General features: G+C 34.9%; 1 protein-coding gene and 1 pseudogene across 1 annotated transcript; one reads left to right on the forward strand and one right to left on the reverse strand.

Moving 5' to 3' along the window:
• Positions 1-4,262: 4,262 nt before the first annotated feature.
• LOC136067844 (uncharacterized) lies at positions 4,263-9,211 on the reverse strand. Its single transcript, XM_065774183.1, has 2 exons — positions 8,019-9,211; positions 4,263-4,332 (listed from the first exon to the last, which is right to left on the reverse strand). The coding sequence occupies exons 1-2, from the start codon at positions 9,209-9,211 to the stop codon at positions 4,263-4,265; spliced, it is 1,263 nt and encodes a 420-aa protein (XP_065630255.1).
• A 910-nt stretch (positions 9,212-10,121) lies between these two features.
• On the forward strand, positions 10,122-13,934 carry LOC112027123 (uncharacterized; annotated as a pseudogene).
• Positions 13,935-19,248: the final 5,314 nt, after the last annotated feature.

The raw sequence follows: 19,248 nt of genomic DNA on the forward strand, positions 1-19,248 counted from the left end.
GGTAATAGGTTCACATGGAGCAAGCAACTTCGTAGACAACCATTCTATTTGGGAGAGACTTGACCGGGGTGTGGCTAATGCTAATTGGTTCCTTAAATTTCCAGATACAATTATTCATCATCTTCATTGTACTTCATCAAATCACTTGCCTCTATGTATTAATCTGTCAGGTTTGGAAATTCCACCACAGAGAAAGGTGTTTAGATTTGAGGAGATGTGGCTGTCAGATGCAAGGTGTGCTGAATTGGTGGAGGCTTCATGGTTATCCTATTCCCATGGGTATGGGGACAGTGCAATCATTAAAAAAGTGGAAAGATGTGGTAGAGACCTTGCATGGTGGAACCACAATGTTTTTGGCAACGTAAGGAAGGAATTGACAAAGAAGAAAGAGTTGTTGGTAATTGCTGAAAATGAGGCACAAGTACATGGGCAGAATGCACGAGCTAGGGATCTTAAAGAGGAGATTAACTCTCTCTTGGACAAGGAAGCACGCATGTGGAGCCAATGATCACGCACACTTTGGTTGAAAATGGAGACAACAAAACCAAATTCTTTCATTGCCGAGCCACTAAAAGATTTAAAAAAAAAAAAATCTAAATCTATGGGATCATGGATGAAGAAAATAATTGGAGAGTGGAACCAGATGAGATTGCAGCTCACTTGATGAACTACTATCAAGAAACTCTTCACCTCCTTCAATCCGATCACACAAGGGGCAGCCTTGGCACATATCCTTAAGGTCATTACCGAACACATGAATGCAGCCCATTGCACCTTTTCATGTTGATGAAATAAAAGAAGCTCTTAAGCAAATGACCCCTCTTAAAGCACCTGGACCTGATGGCATGCCACCATTGTTCTCTAGCATTTTTGGGGTATAGTTCACAATGATGTAATGAGTTCTGTATTATCATGGCTCAATTCAGGTACTTTTCCATACCCTTAAATCATATCTTCGCCACACTCATTTCTAAGTCAAAAAATGCTGAATTTGTCACTTAATACCGCCCCATTAGCTTGTGCAATGTCCTTTATAATATTTTCTCTAAAGTTCTTGCAAATAGACTTAAGAAAATTTACCCACCATCATCACTGAACACCAATCAGCCTTTGCCAAAAATAGGTTGATTTCAGACAATATACTTGTTGCATTTGAGTCACTAAATAGTATGAAAATATGAGTACAGGAAAAACAGGTTACATGGCCATTAAGCTTGATATGAGCAAGGCATACGACCGGGTGGAATAGGGGTACCTTGAAAATGTCATGAGAAAAATGGGCTTCAATTAGAGATGGATTGGACTGATTATGGTATGTGTAAAAACAGTCACTTATTCCACCATGGTCAATGGTGACCCCCAACGATTAATTCACCCCACTAGAGGAATTTGCCAAGGAGACGCCTTATCTCCTTTCCTCTTCCTTCTTTGCACGGAAGTCTCCATGGTCTCATCTAACATGCAACAATGTAGGGGAGATAAAAGGTTTCTCTCTTTGTCAGAGGGGTCCAGCACTAACCCATATTTTGTTTGTAGATGATAGCCTCCTTTTTTGTAGGGCAACGGGAGATGCATGCAGAAAAATCATTGACATCCTTGAGACATATGAAGGAGAATCGGGCCAAAATGTGAACAAAAACAAAACAACCATATTTTTCAATAAATAAATCGATGAAGCAACCAAACAAGAAATTAAGGTTGCCTTGGGTCTACAAGAAATTGTACACTTTGAGCAATACCTTAGGCTGCCATCTTTGGTGGGTAGGAGGAAGAAGGAAGGGTTCAATTTTATTAAAGAAAAAGTATGCGTAAGTTACAATGTTGGGAAGGAAAGCTCTCTGGTTGTGAGGTCCTCATAAAGCGGTCATTCAAGTCATACAACATATGCTATGGGATGCTACAAACTCCCATTGGGTCTTTGCCATGAAATTGAACCATGATCAAGAAATTTTTGTAAGCCCAATGGGGGGATAAAAGGAAGATACATTGGTTGAAGTGGGATAAGTTAACTAAATCAAAATTGGAAGGGGGGGGGGGGTATGGGATTTAGAGACATTGCCATGTTCAATGATTCCTTGTTGGAAAAACAAGCTTGGAGACTCTTGAAAAATCCTGAGTCCTTATTTTACAAAGTCTTTAAGACTCGCTTCTTCCTAAATTGTACAATTATGGAGGCTAAACACACTAGTGGTGGTTCACATGCTTGGAATAGTATCTTACATGGAAGAGATGTTTTACTTAGGGGCTGCCGTTGGAGGATTGGGAATGGCAAGGCAGTGAGTATATGGCAACACCATTGGTTGCCAAGGAAGAATCCACCACAGGTTCTCTCACCTATGGTTGATACATTGGTAGATGCAAAAGTGGCAACTTTGATTGAGGAAATTTCTAAGTAGTGGAACCATGAGATGATTGACGACATTTTCACCCCTATGGAGGCAGAGTTGATCAAAGCCATCACTCTCATGGTGTAAGGCAGAGGATAGTTTGTTTTGGCCTATCACAAACAATGGCATTTATACTTCCAAGTCCGAGTATAGGTTCTTGAAAGTTGAAAAGGAGCAAAGGGCGTAAGAGAGACATCTGTGGAGGACAATCTGGTCTGTCCAAGTTCCCAACAAAATCAAAACCTGATGTGGAGGGCATATCGAAACTCATTGCCCACAAAGGAGAATCTGGTGCATCGAACAATCATTGACAACCTGACCTGTGATCGTTGCAAGCAAGCTTTAGAGTCAACACTCCATGCTATGTGGTTTTGCCAAGAATTAATGTGGTTTGGGAGGATGATACGTAGTGGCAATGCAGAAGAAACCACACCTTTATGGACTTCAAGGAATTATTATCATGGCTCATTACTAACCTAGAGTTTTCTTCACCTCGGTTTGGCTGATCTGGACTCAAAGGAACCTGCTACGTTTGAACAAAACCATATTAGCTCTTATCAGATTGCTGCAACGGCAAAAGAGTGTCTCGCCGATTTTGCACAGACTATTCCTATGCCACCATATCCATAGGTTACAGCCACACCCTTTTAGACCAGATGGCATCCTCCATCACAAGGATTGGTGAAAATTAATTGTGACGATGCTACATTTAAAGACTAGAAAAATTGGGTATAAGCGTGATGATCCGAGATGAAAATGGTATGGTTTTGGCTTCAATGGCTAAACAATTACCACAACTATACACGACTTTGGAGATAGAGGCCATGGCAGCTTCAACAACATTGACCTTTGCAACACAAGTGGGATTTCACAGTGGCATCTTGGAGTCAAATTCACTCGTGTTGACTACAGCGTTGATCAACAACAGCACCTATCTCTCCACAGATGGTTTGTTAATAGAGAATATTAGATTTAATGCTAGTTTTTTTAATCAATTACTTTACTCTCATGTAAAGAGAGAGGGTAATAAGGTTGCGCATAAGTTAGCAAGACATGCTCTTTGTATCTCAGATTTTTCGGTATGGATGGAGGATATTCCACCACCCGTACGTTCTATTGTCTTAGATGACATTGTTGGATTTTCTTAATAAAGTTTGATGTGTTCCCTCAAAAAAAAAAATAGTGGGTAATTTACATAATTCCCAATAGTTTGGGATGGTCATACATAAAAAAATAAATTAAAAAAAAAAAAAAACCTTGAATTTCAAATTTTTTTCAATTTACCCTCCTCGACTAGTGAGTCACTATTAACTCAAAGAAACAAAATCTCAATTATTTTGCACATGAGACTTAACTAGACATTAAAAGACCCATCCTATGAACATCAAGCTGAATTTTAGTGCAAAAATCTAAAAAAAGAATGACATCTTCATTAAACTATGCCAAAATACCTCCTATGGTTCACATCCAATGGGATTTTTGGTATCCATATTGGTTCTAAGGTTGTGTTTGGATGACACATTTGGATTTGGATTTGGAATTGGATTTGAAATCCATTGATTTAAAATGCCTTGATTTGAAATCTCTTGATTCTAAAATTCCTTATTTTGGTTTTTTTTTAAACAAATAATGATTTAAAATTCATCATTTGAAATTGCTGTGTATTCAAGAGTTAGGCTCTTTTAAATATACACCACTATTAGTTTCTTTAAGATTTTCTCTCCTCTCTCCATGTGTGCGTGTATTAAAAATATTTAGTATTCTTTAAAAAAAAAAAAAAATCATTTGGAATTCTATTGTTTGAATACCTAAATTTGGATTTGGATTTAAGATCAATAAAATATATTGTTGGTGCAAACACAATAATAATGGAAATTATACAAGGAGAAACTGAATAGTACCTCCACCCTTCACCTCCCCTTTACGCATGTATCTAGCCCAATATCTGAAACAATTCATGTTTTAATCACTACAATTAAAAAGAATAAAATGGTCTCTCTCTTTTTCAATGTGGGATTAAACATTTTCACTAACTCCTCATCTTCCATATTCACTCCCACATCTTTATATTTATGTTGTAATATTTATTCTTTTGAATTAATTAATGTGGGGATAAAAGCCCAAATTCATATATTGGGTCTTGTGCCTTATTAGAAGATGTGGGTAAGTTCGAGGAGGAGTAAATGATTGAGAAGGTCCCAGGAGTGGAGAATCACAAAAGAAAAGAATAGAAAATATAGACCGAGGAGTGTATCCTTCTCGGATATGATGAATATCGGTCAAGCAAATACCTGGTTGGTTTGGATGACCTTCCAGGAAGTTCCAACGATAATGATGAACTTTAGGCACGTATAAAAATGATAAGAATAGAGAAATATTTAAAGGAAAAGCTACTATCACCGCATTAAATGCACTGCAGCAACTTTTTTGGCTGCATTTATATGGAGAAGACCCTTGAACAGTGCAATCTCAGCTGCCACCACTCATAGAGAACTAAAGAAGATACTTGATAGGACATATACTCATGTGAATGCTTAGATGAAGAACAAGTGTACGATCAATATAGTCTAAAAGAAAACTATATAAATGTAAAAGACCTCTCATAAGAAGGAGATCGAAAGAGAGAGGAAGAGAAGAAGAAGGAAAATTTACTGTAACTTTAAGAATTGTATTAGCCTTTCAAACCATAATTTATCTCCTCAGACATTAGTTTATTCAAGTTTCAAGTGTGTTTTTGTACTCGTTCATCTTTTAAAATCTTGATTAACTGTTGTTTAGTTCACAAACAGCCTAGTTCTTTCACCCACTCTCTACAAATTCATTGTATTGAGCTTATTGGGCTCATATCTCATATCTTTTGGGCTTGGGCTACAAATCTTGACCCTACAATTAATATTAAAATGCTCCGACATATATATTTTTAATTATTATTTTTCTTAATCCTTCTACATTTTAATTTTAGTAACGTTTTTAATAAATATATGAGGTAATATTAATAATTCAATTGGCAAAATAATAACTAAATATTTTTAGTCATAAACAACTAAAAAAATATCTTGCCAACTATTGACAACCAAAATTTTTATATCAACTAGAGAGGAAACCCAAATGCATGGATTTTTTTTCATAACATTCAAAATCTCAAACTAAAAAATTATTTTAAAGTTCATAACAAATAAAAAGTTAGTATATATCAAGAGAGACAAATTAAATACCAAAAATATGTGTATTTTCTTTCCATCTCTATTATGTTTTTCAAATAATGCAAAGTTCAAAATAAGAAAATTACAATATATAAATATAAATATAAAGTCTCAAATAACATGACAATGCCAAGATTGATATTCCTCAAACATTTCATTTGCCAAAGCATCTCTAGTTGTCGAGAGCGATAAATCTAAAAGTTGTGTACGGTGACTCGAACCAAAAATTGTGAAGGAGGTGTAGATAGATGGTTTGAGAGCAAGTTTGGCCATGGGTCTACATTTATCGCAAAGCGCGTGTGACGAAGTTATTCTCTTTAAAAAAAAAATACTGATAGTAAAACTAATCACTCTTTATCATAAAGTCATAATTGTATAGTCATATACCCAAGTAATTCTGAAGCATTTAAGAAAGGGAAAAAAAACACAGAGAGAGAAAGAAGAGAGAAGAAGAAAGAGAGAGAAAGATGACTCGGGGAAAGCAGAAGATCGAAACGTAGAAATGAAATGTGGAGAAGAATTTGAAGGCAAAAGGGTCTCAGTTTGAGGCTAGAGTCGTTGCTCTCAAAGTCACCTGTCCAATCTGTAATGTATCTTCTCTCCTCTTTTCTCTCTTTGAGGAGCCAAATTTGGCTTAAGCAACTATTGTTATTGTTATTGTTATTTTATTTTTTGGATACAAGAGAGAAAATCTATTTTAGCTTAATCTAAACATATATATGTGTGAAGTTTCGATGAGCCAGATTTGGCTTAATCAACTATTGTTATTGTTATCGTTTTTATTATTATTATTTTTTAGATACAATATAGAAATTTTACTCTAGCCTAATCTAAACGTGTATATATATATATATATATGAAGTTTCGACGAGCTAAATCTGGCTTAATCAACTATTTTTATTGTTATTTATTATTATTATTTTTTGATATAAAAAAAATATTCTACTTTACCATAATCTAAGTGTATATATGTGTAAAACTTCCTTCTAGATACTTGAATTCTAACCCTTACCCCCCACAACCCACAAGCACTTGTACTTTTAGAATGACCATTACACCAAGGGTGTGCAGTGATATTGTTATTGTTATTATGCTTATGTTTGTTATATTTGAGATTATTTATGATGAATATCAGAAAGGAAGTAGAACTTGGCGTGCGTTTAGGAGAAGATGTTTGCACGTTTTGCATTTGGGAGAGGCACTCTTCATGGTCCAACCATGAAGTGAAAAACGCAATAAGTTTTTAGCAATATTGTTTTGCTATTTTAAAGTTATTTTATTGTAATATTTTTAGTAAAATAAGTGATATTTAAGCATAACCGTGGTACAAAGTGAAGATTATGATTGGAGTATTATTTTCACTTCTGCCCCCAAACAGCTTTGTACGGACAGATTCGGCAGTCTTATTTTGAAATAAGTAAACGTGTCTTATTTATATTGGGCAGTCTCACCAACTATATATACTTATGTGTGTGAGTGACGTATTATACAATCCTTTCTCGGGGAAATGTGCAGAATAACCCTGGGAAAGGGTTGTATATAGTTAGTTAGACAACGCGTGAAACTATAAAGGAAACTAAGCATCTCGAGTTTTAGAAACTCGAGATACTGTTTTTAGTCTCGCTCCCCCGCTTCACGGACCAAATGCTGACTGGACAAGTTGTCCACTTGGATCTCGAGTTTATAAGACTCGAGTTCTTATAACTCGAGTTTTGAAAACTCGAGTTCTTTTAGAAATAAATATCTGATTGCAGAACATAGATCTCGACTTTTTAAAACTCGAGTTATAAGAACTCGAGTCTTATAAACTCGAGTTTTACTGAATATAATTTCCTCCTCAGTCCGAAAAACAGAGCATAAAAATTTTAACACTTACACAGCTACTCGCCCATAACTCTCACTCTCTCACTCACTCACCACACTGCCTCTCACTCTCTCACTCACCACATTGCCTCTCTCTCTCTCACTCACCACATTGCCTCTCTCTCTCATTGCTCTTCCCTCTCAACAATTTCATATTTCAGGTAAGGGTTTTTTGATTTTATTGTTATTGTATTTGGGTATTAGTTGGTCTATGGGTGTGGGTAAGTTTGTGATTGTCAAAACTTAAAAACCCTGGTTTCCTTTTATATTTTATCCTATGGACTGAATATAGCAACAACTTTCCCTGATATTTACCATATAGATGGGTCCCATCAATACTGATAACCGGCTTGCAATATTTGAATCCATCAATGCTTGGACCGAAAGACCAAAACACATAATTCAAAAATACAGTGTCATCTTCATCGGTGGATGTCGTACGATAGAACACCTGGGTAGTCGGATCCTGATCAATATATGCCATAAGCAACTTTTGCAACCTTTGGTAAGACTCTTCCCAATTCCCAAACAGCTTCCCAATCGCCTTTTGTTTCGCATCCCATACCTTGTAGTAAGAGGGCTTTGGCCCTCATATTTCGACTCTATCATAGATCTGAGATACTTAATTGGGGTAGTGTGATCCTCACTTAACTGCTTAAGGATGTCTGCTGCAATAAATTTACAATTCATCATTCTACCATCATTTCGCACTCCAATCCGTATACACGTGTGAGGACCCTTGTACACGGTGACCATCCATAGTCCCTGGAGATTAGGCTTCATGACTGCGCACACATACCACCTGCATGACTCATCCACGCATTTTGCACAAAGTTTTGTTACGGTCGACCTACTGATCAAAAAATGTTTGTTTTCCTTGACGGCACAAACTGTTAATACACGCTGCACCTCCTTTTTATTGGCAAAAGTCAAGCCTTTGCACAAATTCATCCCCTCTCTCCAAGTAGACACAAATGGTGTCTCAATATGTGAAGGATTAGCCATATTTTCCCAAGTATTTGCAGAAAATGACAAAGCAGGAGGTGCGTAGGTAGGGATTGTGTCCGTAATGTTTTGGACACTAAGAACATTGTCTGCATCAGGTTCATTACCGTCCAATGTCTCATCGTCATCAATGTCCCTCTCAAAGTCCCTAAAGTCCCCTCTCTCAATCATGTCTTCAATCTCATCACCGTCAATGTCAGTACTCTCATCAACATAGTCGTCGTCATCATCGTCATCATCATCGTCATCCGCATCATCATTCTGATCCCCATCCTCATCCTCATCATCATCAGCATGCACATCATCATGCTCTACATGTGTAAAATACTCATATTGAGCATCTGGAACTGTAGCCTGTAAACTTGTTTGTGTTTGTTGGATTTCCTCAATACCAACTTCTGCACGCGGCTCTAACTGTATGTACAACTCGATATTAGTTACTTCAGATATTCTCTCCAACTTGTCAAACATGATCTTCACATGTTTGTCTGTTTCTATCGCCATATACTTGTAATTAATCCGGTGCTTCAGGATTTCATTTGGCATACGATAAGTAATTTGTATGTTGTGCACAGCAAGATTCTCACACAACTCTTCCATAACCATCATCTTCAATTCGTCAAGAGTCTTCAACCTACGATCAATTTGGGTATAATAGCTCTTAATACCCGGCCCTTCAAATGGCAATCCCTTGTTCGCATTGGCATTCTTCAGCGGACCACCGTGGTATAAGATTATATCAATTTCAGGCATTGTGAACCTGTTAAAGTCAAGTTACTATGTTAGTTAAAAAACATTTTGAAGTCACAGAAACAGTAAATACATATTTAACTTTTTTTTAACCAGTAAAAGAGATCCTTTGAACTTTAACTATTGCAATTTCCTTTACCAAAAATCTTTCAATATTTGTTCATTTTCAATTGATGATTATGTTTATTATGTACGTTAAAGAGCATTAAAACAAAAAAAAAAACAACTTGAAGTGCAGCTAAGATGAACATGGTGACATGTACAAGAAATGATAGTACAAAACATGACTGCATCCATTATAAGTTTGAGATAGCAATTAGCAGCAAGATGAAAGCTCAAACACAATTGGTTCAGAGGGGAAAAAAGGGAATGAATACTAACAAGAAATGATATATCAAGTTCAAGGGACTACAATGACAACTGAAAAGGCTGAAATATAATTTTGTTCTTAAAACAAAAGTAAAATGTACAAACTTGGTTCAAGCTCAAACCAAGCCTACAAACAATGTTTGAACTCAAGCTTGTCAAAATGTGTAAAAGCTTAAGCTCAGCTTGTTCAACTTAATTCATTATTCAAGCCAATCTCGAGCTCAATATAAAGCTCATGAGCTTAAGATCCTACACAAATACATTATCACACCCATTTTAAGCATATTCTCATGCCTATTTCATTTGGAAGAGGGTTCTCTCAACTCCCAATGAATGAAAAAACTTACTATGATATGAGTCTATTTTTCAAGCCCATATATAACTTATTAATAAGCCCATAAACGAGCCTAGGCACGACTTGTTTTTTATCAAGCCCTATTGGTCACGAGCCTATTCATTAACCTTCTTTTTTTTTTTTTTTTTGCTTGGGCTCTGCTCATTCATAGCCCTATTGCCTAGTTTACAGCTTACAAGGAAGACAAAAATGTATGTAAGGTAACAGAAGATAGCCATATCATATGCTTTATAAATTCCTTTTTCAATATGGCTATTAATTTGGTCCTAGTGGTATGATACATAATAAAATAGAAAAAAGGTAGTTGAATGCATAATATGAAGTTGATTTCAATCAATGGAGATTCTACATTATGTTTTTGACAGGCATGTAAAATTGGAATTATGTTAGCATCAGGACACATTATTCATTCTCCATTATGTTAGCATCAGGACACTTATTTTAGCATCAGGAATGAATAACTCTTCTACATTATGAATACATTATGTTTTTGAAACAATCTATTTGGTAGCATCAGGACACAAACCATAGATCCATAGAAATAGAAGTATTTCCACTACAAAAACTTAAAGACAGCTATATTCAGTCCATAGGATAAAATATAAAAGGAAACCAGGGTTTTTAAGTTTTGACAATCACAAACTTACCCACACCCATAGACCAACTAATACCCAAATACAATAACAATAAAATCAAAAAACCCTTACCTGAAATATGAAATTGTTGAGAGGGAAGAGCAATGAGAGAGAGNAATCAACTGTGACATTTACTTTTTGATTATCCACTTTTTTAATCTTTATTTTTTAATCAAATTTATTCTTTTTTAATATTTATTTTTTCTTTTTCTATTCATTCTCAACAATTATATTTTTCAACAAAAAGTGTTCCATCTACAATATTTTTTTGCAATACTTTCACAAGAATCATAACAAAATTTTATATGGAAAGTTGTTACTAGTTCTAATTTAAACCCACCACTGAAATTATATTTTTACTTATCAATATTAGCTAATTACTTAAAATTTATTGTGAAAATATTGTGAAAATATTGTTGTAGTATTTTAAATTGTAATTTCTAATTGTTTGACTTCTTTCATCCATACGTTTACTCTTTTCTTTTTTCCTTTTTCTTTTTTTTTCTCTTGCATTTTATCCACCACACACGTATACCCAAGGACCTTCATCTCTCTTTTTCCTTTATATTCCAGAGCCTTCTTTCTCTTCATTTCCCAAACGTGATTCCAGAGCCTTCCTTTCTTGGCTCTCTCATTCTCTGCTCTCTCTCTTTATTTTTTTTATTTATTTTTTACTTGATTCCATAAATTCTCTAGCTCTCTCTGTAATACTTGATTCCATAATCTTGCTTGCTGGTGTCATTATCTTCAAACACACGTAGACACGCATGGAGAGAAAGGAGAAATCGTCTTTGCTCCACCACACCGCCACCGCTGCTCCTCCTATCAGATCGGCTTCTATTTTTTTTTTCTTGATCATTTATTGTTCTAATTTTTTTTTTCTGTTCTTGATCTGCTGTTGTTGTTGTAATTGCACTCACTCCAGCTGCTGTTCTTGATCTGCTGTTTTTTTTTTCTGTTTTTTTCGGTTCTTGATCTGCTGTTGTTGTTGTAATTGAAGGGTAATTTTGGTAATTGCACTCACTTCAACGGATACATTATAAACGCCCACTCCAGCTTTTAGTTTATGGACCGAAACATGTCCATAAACTGAAACGCGCATTCCTTCGTAAATGTAAAACGCAGCTTTTGTCAAAAAGTCACGTTTTGTGCTCACCAAACACTGAAGTTGGGCTGGCTTTTTCAAAAAGCCAACTTTTGGGCTCAAAACGCCCAAACAAACGGGTACTTAGAATCCAGTGTAATCTTTTTATTAAAAAATGTTTTATTGCAGGGAAATTCAGATGATAACCATTCACCCATAGATAAGAGGAGCGGGTTACATAGCGTGGAATTCCCCGGAAGGATTTCTCAAGAGGTGGCTATAGTCTTGGGAAGGAAGAGTGTTTGATGGGGAAGCTTTCTGGAAAGAGCACCTGGTAAGCAAGGAGACAATTTTGAACCGGTTCGTAAGAGCAATCGTGTCCCAAAGATGCGTGTACTTGATGGGGGAATTTGGTGATGATGAGGAGGATGATGAGATTTGCTGCCTGGAGAAGCTTAGAACTTCAAAGAACTCAGGATATAAAGAAGATGCTGAAGAATTAAGCAAGAAACATCGGAAACTTTCAAGGGTCTCTAATGTGGAAAATGTTGGCTCATCAAGATCGAGCAAAGATGGTAAGAGGTCCAAATCAGATATAGTATCTGAGGACACAGGTTATGAGGAAGATGAAAAGTCATGATCTGATGGTGAACTTGAAGTTAAGAAAATGAAGAAGCAGAAAAAGGAATCTGTTGATTCTTTAATGGATAATAAAAGGGAAATGACTCTCATAATGCGTCAATGGGCCCTTCAGTCAAGCAAAGATTCAGCAACTGGTACAAGTGTAATTGAGTTTCCAAATGGATTGCCCCCTGCCCCATCAAGAAGTGAGCATTTGCATCTGTTTTACGTTCTTACATTTTGAGCTTATTGAATTCTATAGTAGGCATTACTAATTGCAATTTCCACCTTTATTGTGGTTTTTATTGATTCCAGAGCAAAAGGAGAAACCTTCAGAACTAGAGCAGCAACTTAAGAAAGCTGAGGCTGCTCAGAGAAGGCGAATGCAAGTCGAGAAGGCTGCTTGGGAATCCGAGGTTTGTTTTTGTGTTATTCTATTTCACTGTTTGTCCTCCTTATTTATATCTTATGTAAGAAGTAATAGAAACATTTCTGTTTGGATTGAATCTTGTAGGCTGAGGGTATCAGAAAAATTCTTGGTCAAGAGTCTAGCAGGAAAAAACGGGAAGATAAATTTAAAAAGCGCAAGGAAGAATTGGCACAGATATTGCTTAATGTTGGATGAACTTTCTCTCTTTCTCGATCTGGTTTTGATATAAAGCTATTCTGTTAATTGTTGTTACAATATTCTTTTATAGGGGAGGGTTGCCAATGCTATGATGCTTCCATCTAACACCGTTAGGTTGGTAATGGGTCCTACTGGGACTGTATTGAAGTTTTCCGAGGATATAGGTCTGCCTAGTATATTTGACTCTAAACCTCACAGGTATAATCTCCTCCGTTGTGCATTGAAAGTTACACATGACAATTCATATCAGCGTGCTTAATACTTGGTATTTCGAATTACATCAATGTTCTTTGCTGATGGCTTGAAAACCTTTTTTGTTCTGGATTTGCAGTTATCCTCTTCCGCGTGGAAAGTGTGCTAGTCCCTCTTGTAATAACCCACACAAATATCGAGATTCTGAGTCTAAGGTTCCTTTTTGCAGTCTCCAGTGTTACAAGGCTATTCAACAAAAGATGCTGGCTGAAACTACCTGCTGATGTTGCTTAATTAGCTTTTAACTTAAATGGTTCCACCTTACTAAGTAGGATCAAGGTGAAGAGTGGGGTTCTCGGTTTAACCACCCACCCGGTGTGAGTGTAAATGACCCAAAAAAGAAGAAGAAAAGAAACTACCTACTAATGTTGCCGAGAATATTGTAGGCAGCTTGATGCATTTAGGGAGTCCTAGTCAGCTACATTGTATTCGGAGATTGGTGAAAAGTCATAATTTTTGGTGAAAAGTCATTGCGTTGAGCCAATGATACAAAAAGTGAGTTATCCGTCATCATTTGGTTGGTTCTCTGACTTTGTTGTGTTTTGTAGTTTGCTGTAAGAGTCTTCTTCTTTTTAGATCCAAATGGAAGAGTTAGGACTTGAGAAAGAGTGGTCATCCAAATCAGAGGAAGGTTAGGATTTAGGAAAGAGAGCGGTCGTGCAAATCAGGAAGGCTTGTCTAATTGTAATATCTATTATTACCTTCTTCCATGGAATAATAGCAGCAAGAGCAGGACCACTCTTTGTAGTACTTAAATAGATTCAAAAGTCATTCTTATGAAAGTTTAATAATCTTCTTAAAAGCTCAGTTGTCTCCAACATTGTGTTTGGACGGATGGGGGAGGAGAGGGAGTAGGGGAAAGGGATTACTCCAAATTCCAAAACACAAGTTTGCATGAAAAATGTAAAATTACTCTTTACACCTTCTAACTTGACAAAAATGATATTAAGTTATTTAATAGTCATTAATAACGAACATTTGACAAAAACAAATTTCCCAAAGAGAAAGTAAGTACTAAGTAGGGATAGTAACAGGGCGAGCCCCATCTCCTTTTATGGTTTGGAAAACATTGGTAAGATTCGAATAGGTTTGGATGAAAGCAGTTTAATGACATTTTGCCATTTTTAATCAGGTTGAGAAAGAGATATAAATGTGTTTGGGATATATCATCATTGAATATGTATAAAAAAGTAAATAATAAATAAGATATGTATAAAAATTAAATTTGTAGGGACCGGGTTTGAGCACTTCTACTGTTGAGTGAGTAGACTCAAGTCCAGCTAGCAAAGAAGGAAATCAAATTGGCTCCAACTCACAAGTTAGCTCTTTTACTCAGATATCAGTGTTTTTTTTTTTTTTGGAAGGGGAAAACATGGAAAGCTCTTTTATTCATAAAAGCCTAATAAGTCGACTTGAAATACATTGTGTAATTGTGGTGGAACATCTCCATCCATACTAGAAAATCTGATATGCCAACAGCATATCTAGCCAGACTATAAGCTAAAGTGTTATATTCCCTCTTTATGTGAGAGTAAAGTAATTCATCAAAATAGTGAGACAAATTTTTTGCATCCTCAATCAGCAACCCATTGGTACCAGTAGCCTCCCTCCATTAAACCTTTAATGACATTCAAAGAATCTCCCTCCAAAGACAGCCCGCTTCACTCCTATCTCCAAGGCAAGAGAGTGAGCCCACCCTGCAGCTGTGGCTTCAATATCAGCACTACATAATTCCTCGTAGACCAATTTTGAGCATGACGCTATCACTAAGCCGCTATGGTCTCCAATAACAACGCCAATGCCTAATTTTTTCTCATGTGGGAAAACTGCACCATCAAAGTTGATTTTGAAGAGCTCCGATGGTGGTGGTTTCCAATGCTTTTTGGGGCACTAATTTTATTGCACTAGTATGTCTGAAGTCACCTGCCTGGCATGGTAATCCGCTAGCCAAGCTTTTGAGATGTGAGCTTTCTGGTGAGGTGAGTCTGCGGGCTGATTAAGGCGCACCCAATTTTGTTGGTTCCAAACTTTCCAGACTGTGACTGCGAAGAGCTTGAGATGATGGTTATTTCAAATCAGCCATGATAAAGAGCTCTTTGAAGTCCACGAACTGAACTGCACCTCGGACACTCCATAGCTCTAAATCTGACCACACTAGATCCAACTCAGGGCAAGACCATAAAGCGTGCAATGAACTCTCCGAGGAAGCGTGGAACCTGATGCAGTTTGGATCCGTCGATATGGTGCGTCAGAACAGAGCCTTCTTTGTAGGCATAGCTTCACGGCAAGCATGCCACAACAGCGTTTTCACCTTCGGTGGAGCATGCATGGACCACACAGCTTTCCACACTTGAGTATGATCATTTGTAGTCTCCTCAGATATCAGTGTTAGTAGATAAAACAGCTCGTCTTGCGAGGGTATGGGTAAGCTTGTTGGCCCCTCCTTACATGCTAAAAACAAGAAAAAAATAAATTGGACCGTAAACCTCAAATCTACTCAATAACATCACCAAATAAAGTTAAGCTCCCTCATTATTTATAGCCTGGATAAATAAAATAATTAACATATAACATAGTTTTTAATTCTTTTATTTATTTATTATCAAGGTCGATAGTGGACGCATGTATATTTATATTATTAGTGGTTAGGCTTTAATATTCTTCTAAAAGAATTTTTAATAATTATTTTAAAACAATTATTTTTGTTATACAATAAATTTTATAAGCTTCAAATACACACACATATATACTTGTTTCTATTTATTTTATTTTATTTTTTTGAAAATACAGAATTGCTTAACCAATTATCTTCCACTCAGCTGAGCGTAATAACCAAATAAATGGATATATTGGCTAAAAAATAGATGAGACTTTCATTCGTTATTCAAATTTAGAGAGGGGAGAAGTTTAATTAACTAAATAATAAACTAGACCTAGATTCTTTTCTTTTGCTACAAATATTTTCTAGGCATCCAAATAGGGGAATATAAAAATTAAAAAAAAAAAAAAAAATCAAGGAGAGTTGGAGGTACTTAATCTTCAGAGAATGAAGTCGGTTCTTTCGTTGAAGAATTTAGGAAAGAGGACTTGCTTTTGACTTTTGGGTGAGTGAATGTAGTTTGGAGAAAGTAGGGTTTAAGGACTGGACATACATACTAGGTTTTAGGTTTTGAATTTTGAATATAGCTTAACGATGGCTATTAATTTGTCAAAATGGGTTTTTGAAAAAGGTTTTTTCAATCTGCGAAATATTTCACGACTTCTTTATTGTTTTAGGTTCAACTCTTTTTACGAGACTTCAGCTTTATGAGCCTTATGACTTATTTAGTAAATATCATACATTTGGGACATTTGACTTGAGTTTTTTCCCCCCCCAAAAGTAAGTTAAACTAGTAAAGTATCTACTAATCTACTAACTAAATACATAAAAATAGTCAATAGTTCAATCTACAATAATCTTTGGTTTATTTAATTTGATGGGGCAAAACTCACCTTTTTGCTTAAGCTGGGTTTTTTTTTTCCTAGAATGCTAGTGTTTTGGTTTGTTTTTCTTTTAAATATTTATTTGTGTGGACACAATATTGCTATATTGATTATAGATGCAAAATATTCTTACAATATTTTCACAATTATTGAGGTGTTAATTCCTTACAACTCAAAATAAAATAATAAAATATGAGACTAGAACCAACCACAACTGAAAATAAATGTATTGTAAAAATGTTACAACATCTTGTTACTGTCACAATATTTTTACAATTGTTGAGATCTCAGTTCCTTATAGATCAAAATAAAATAAAATAAAAAGAAATACTAAGTTCGCAATATTTTCGTAATAATTTCACAACAAATGCTAAATGGCAAGGTATTATTGATGAATAAAAAAGTGATATTAGTAACGGACCCAAACCAATAACAATTTTTCATCTAAAATTTATTGTGAAAATATTGTGAATGTAACATTTTTCCAAAATGAAATAATAAAATATCAAATTGGGAATGGTCACATCCAAAAATAAAAGTATTGTGAAAATATTATGCTATTTTGTTGTGTTCCTAGACTTTTTTTTTTTAATAGTCAAATTGGGTGAGTCAAAATTCATTATTTTCACGCATAGTTTTCTTGTGCTGGCTTTTTATTTTTTGCTTTAAACACAATTTAACGTGGTGGTTCTAAATTAAAACTAGTAGCAATTTGCCACCTAAGATTTGTTATGAAAATATTATGGACATAAAAAATAAAATAATAAAATATCAAACCGAGACCTACCACAATTGAAAATAAAAAATATTGTGAAAATATTGTGATATTTTGTTGTATTTTTAGGCTTCTTTTTGGTTTAGTCAAACTTGGTGTGCCAAAATTCACTATTTCAAGCACAATTTTCTTCAATTGGCTTTTTGTTTGTTTGTTTGCTTTTTTTTTTTTTTTTTTTTTTTTAATGCACAATTTTAAACCAGTTACAAATACTAAGACCCCACCATAGATAAAAGTAAAAGTATTGTTAAAATATCATAATTTTTTTTTTTGGGTGTTTCTAGACTTTTTTTTTTTTGGATTAGTCAATTTGTTGAGCCAAAATTCATTGTTTCATGCACAATTTTCTTAGGCTGACTTTTTTTATTTAGCATATTGTGTAAAGTAAATAAATAAATAAAACACACACACACACTCACTCACTCACAAAAAAAAAAAAAAAAGGCAAAAAATCACTTTCACCCTTTATATTTGGGGTAGTTTCATTCCTTCCCTAAACTAAAGTTGAAAATTTTCCTCTATATTTTGTAAAGGAGCATACACCCTTACTTTTACAGTCTTAAATATACCCTAACGAAATCTTATGATTTCTAAAATATTTTATTGTGCAATGACTAAAATACATCACACTAGATTTCAATGGCCCAACAATTTTCTTCCTGTATTTTGAATTTTATGTGGTAGTCATGCTTGGAAAGTGAGAATGGTGATATATGGTGTTCTATTTATAACCTAGAAAACGCTAATTTATTAAGTTTAAATCTGCTATACTTGTAATTTTATCAAATGGAAACTTTGATGACCTATTTCTTTTGTTATCTTGTTCTTTTTTAATTTATTTTTCTTGCGTAAAAGGGCTTTTTCATATTAATAATTAAGCTAAACATCGTAATTTTGCTCATAAAATAAGATAAGAAAGAAGGAAGTATGGATAACAAAATCTCCATTGTAGATGGTTGCATGTATTTCATTTGATGAATAGTTTCCATTGTAGCATATATCATTGTTCATTGCAAAATTTTATATATTATGACAATGTCTTATCAAAACTTAGTTGTTTATTGTTGGAAGATAATGACATTCATTATTATTCTTAGTATAATTTTCTAGTGAGTAGGTATTACCTTTAGTAAATAGGTTCTAAGAAATTGTCATAGTAAATATATATTCAAATGTTAAATAGCTATTTTAAATTTAAGTACATGACTTTGTACTTCTTCCAAAAAAAAAAAAAAAATACATCTTAATTTTCTCACTAAATGGGTGGCACGTGCCTTGCACGTACAACCCAAACTAGTTATTTATAATGATAAAAAATAAAAATAAAAACTTAAATAGCAAATTACCTGCAAGTGTCACATTGTAGAAGAACTAAATTAGAATGCTGACTATGCAAGTTGCGACCAACCAAGTTGCAACAAGTTTGTGAACAACACAATCAGACTACTCTATTTTCTGATCTTTTTCTATCCACTGTGATTTTTTCAAGACACATTTTGTGTATGTTGAACGTGGCAAGAGAGAATAATTAAAGAAAAAAAGCATAGCAACCCCTCTTTCAACATACACTAAATGTGTGTGTTGGCATAATTGTATTTGTAGTAGAAAGTACCTCAGCCCTGTGACCTTTGTGAAAGTTGCATCTGTTGGTTAAATCTGGTTTTGTATCTCATACAAAACACGTAGCGGAAGCAATAAACAAAGATCTATTTCATTCATGATTGATAACTTGCATTATGTAAATTTCAGAATTAGCGTACCTTGGTGCGGTGAAATTCAAAACAAAAGATTATAAGTTGTTGGGAACACTTTCAATCTTCACTCCAATTCCACTTTAC

The sequence above is a fragment of the Quercus suber genome, unplaced genomic scaffold (genome assembly GCF_002906115.3).
Source record: "Quercus suber isolate HL8 unplaced genomic scaffold, Cork oak 2.0 scaffold_87, whole genome shotgun sequence".
In the NCBI taxonomy this organism is placed as follows: Eukaryota; Viridiplantae; Streptophyta; class Magnoliopsida; order Fagales; family Fagaceae; genus Quercus; species Quercus suber.

Coding starts and splice junctions, on each gene's coding strand:
- LOC136067844 (XM_065774183.1), bottom strand. CDS start 9,211: ATGCCTGAAATTGATATAATCTTATACCACGGTGGTCCGCTGAAGAAT. Junction 4,333..8,018: donor CAAAGCCCTCTTACTACAAG/GTATGGGATGCG, acceptor GAATTGTTTCAG/ATATTGGGCTAGATACATGC.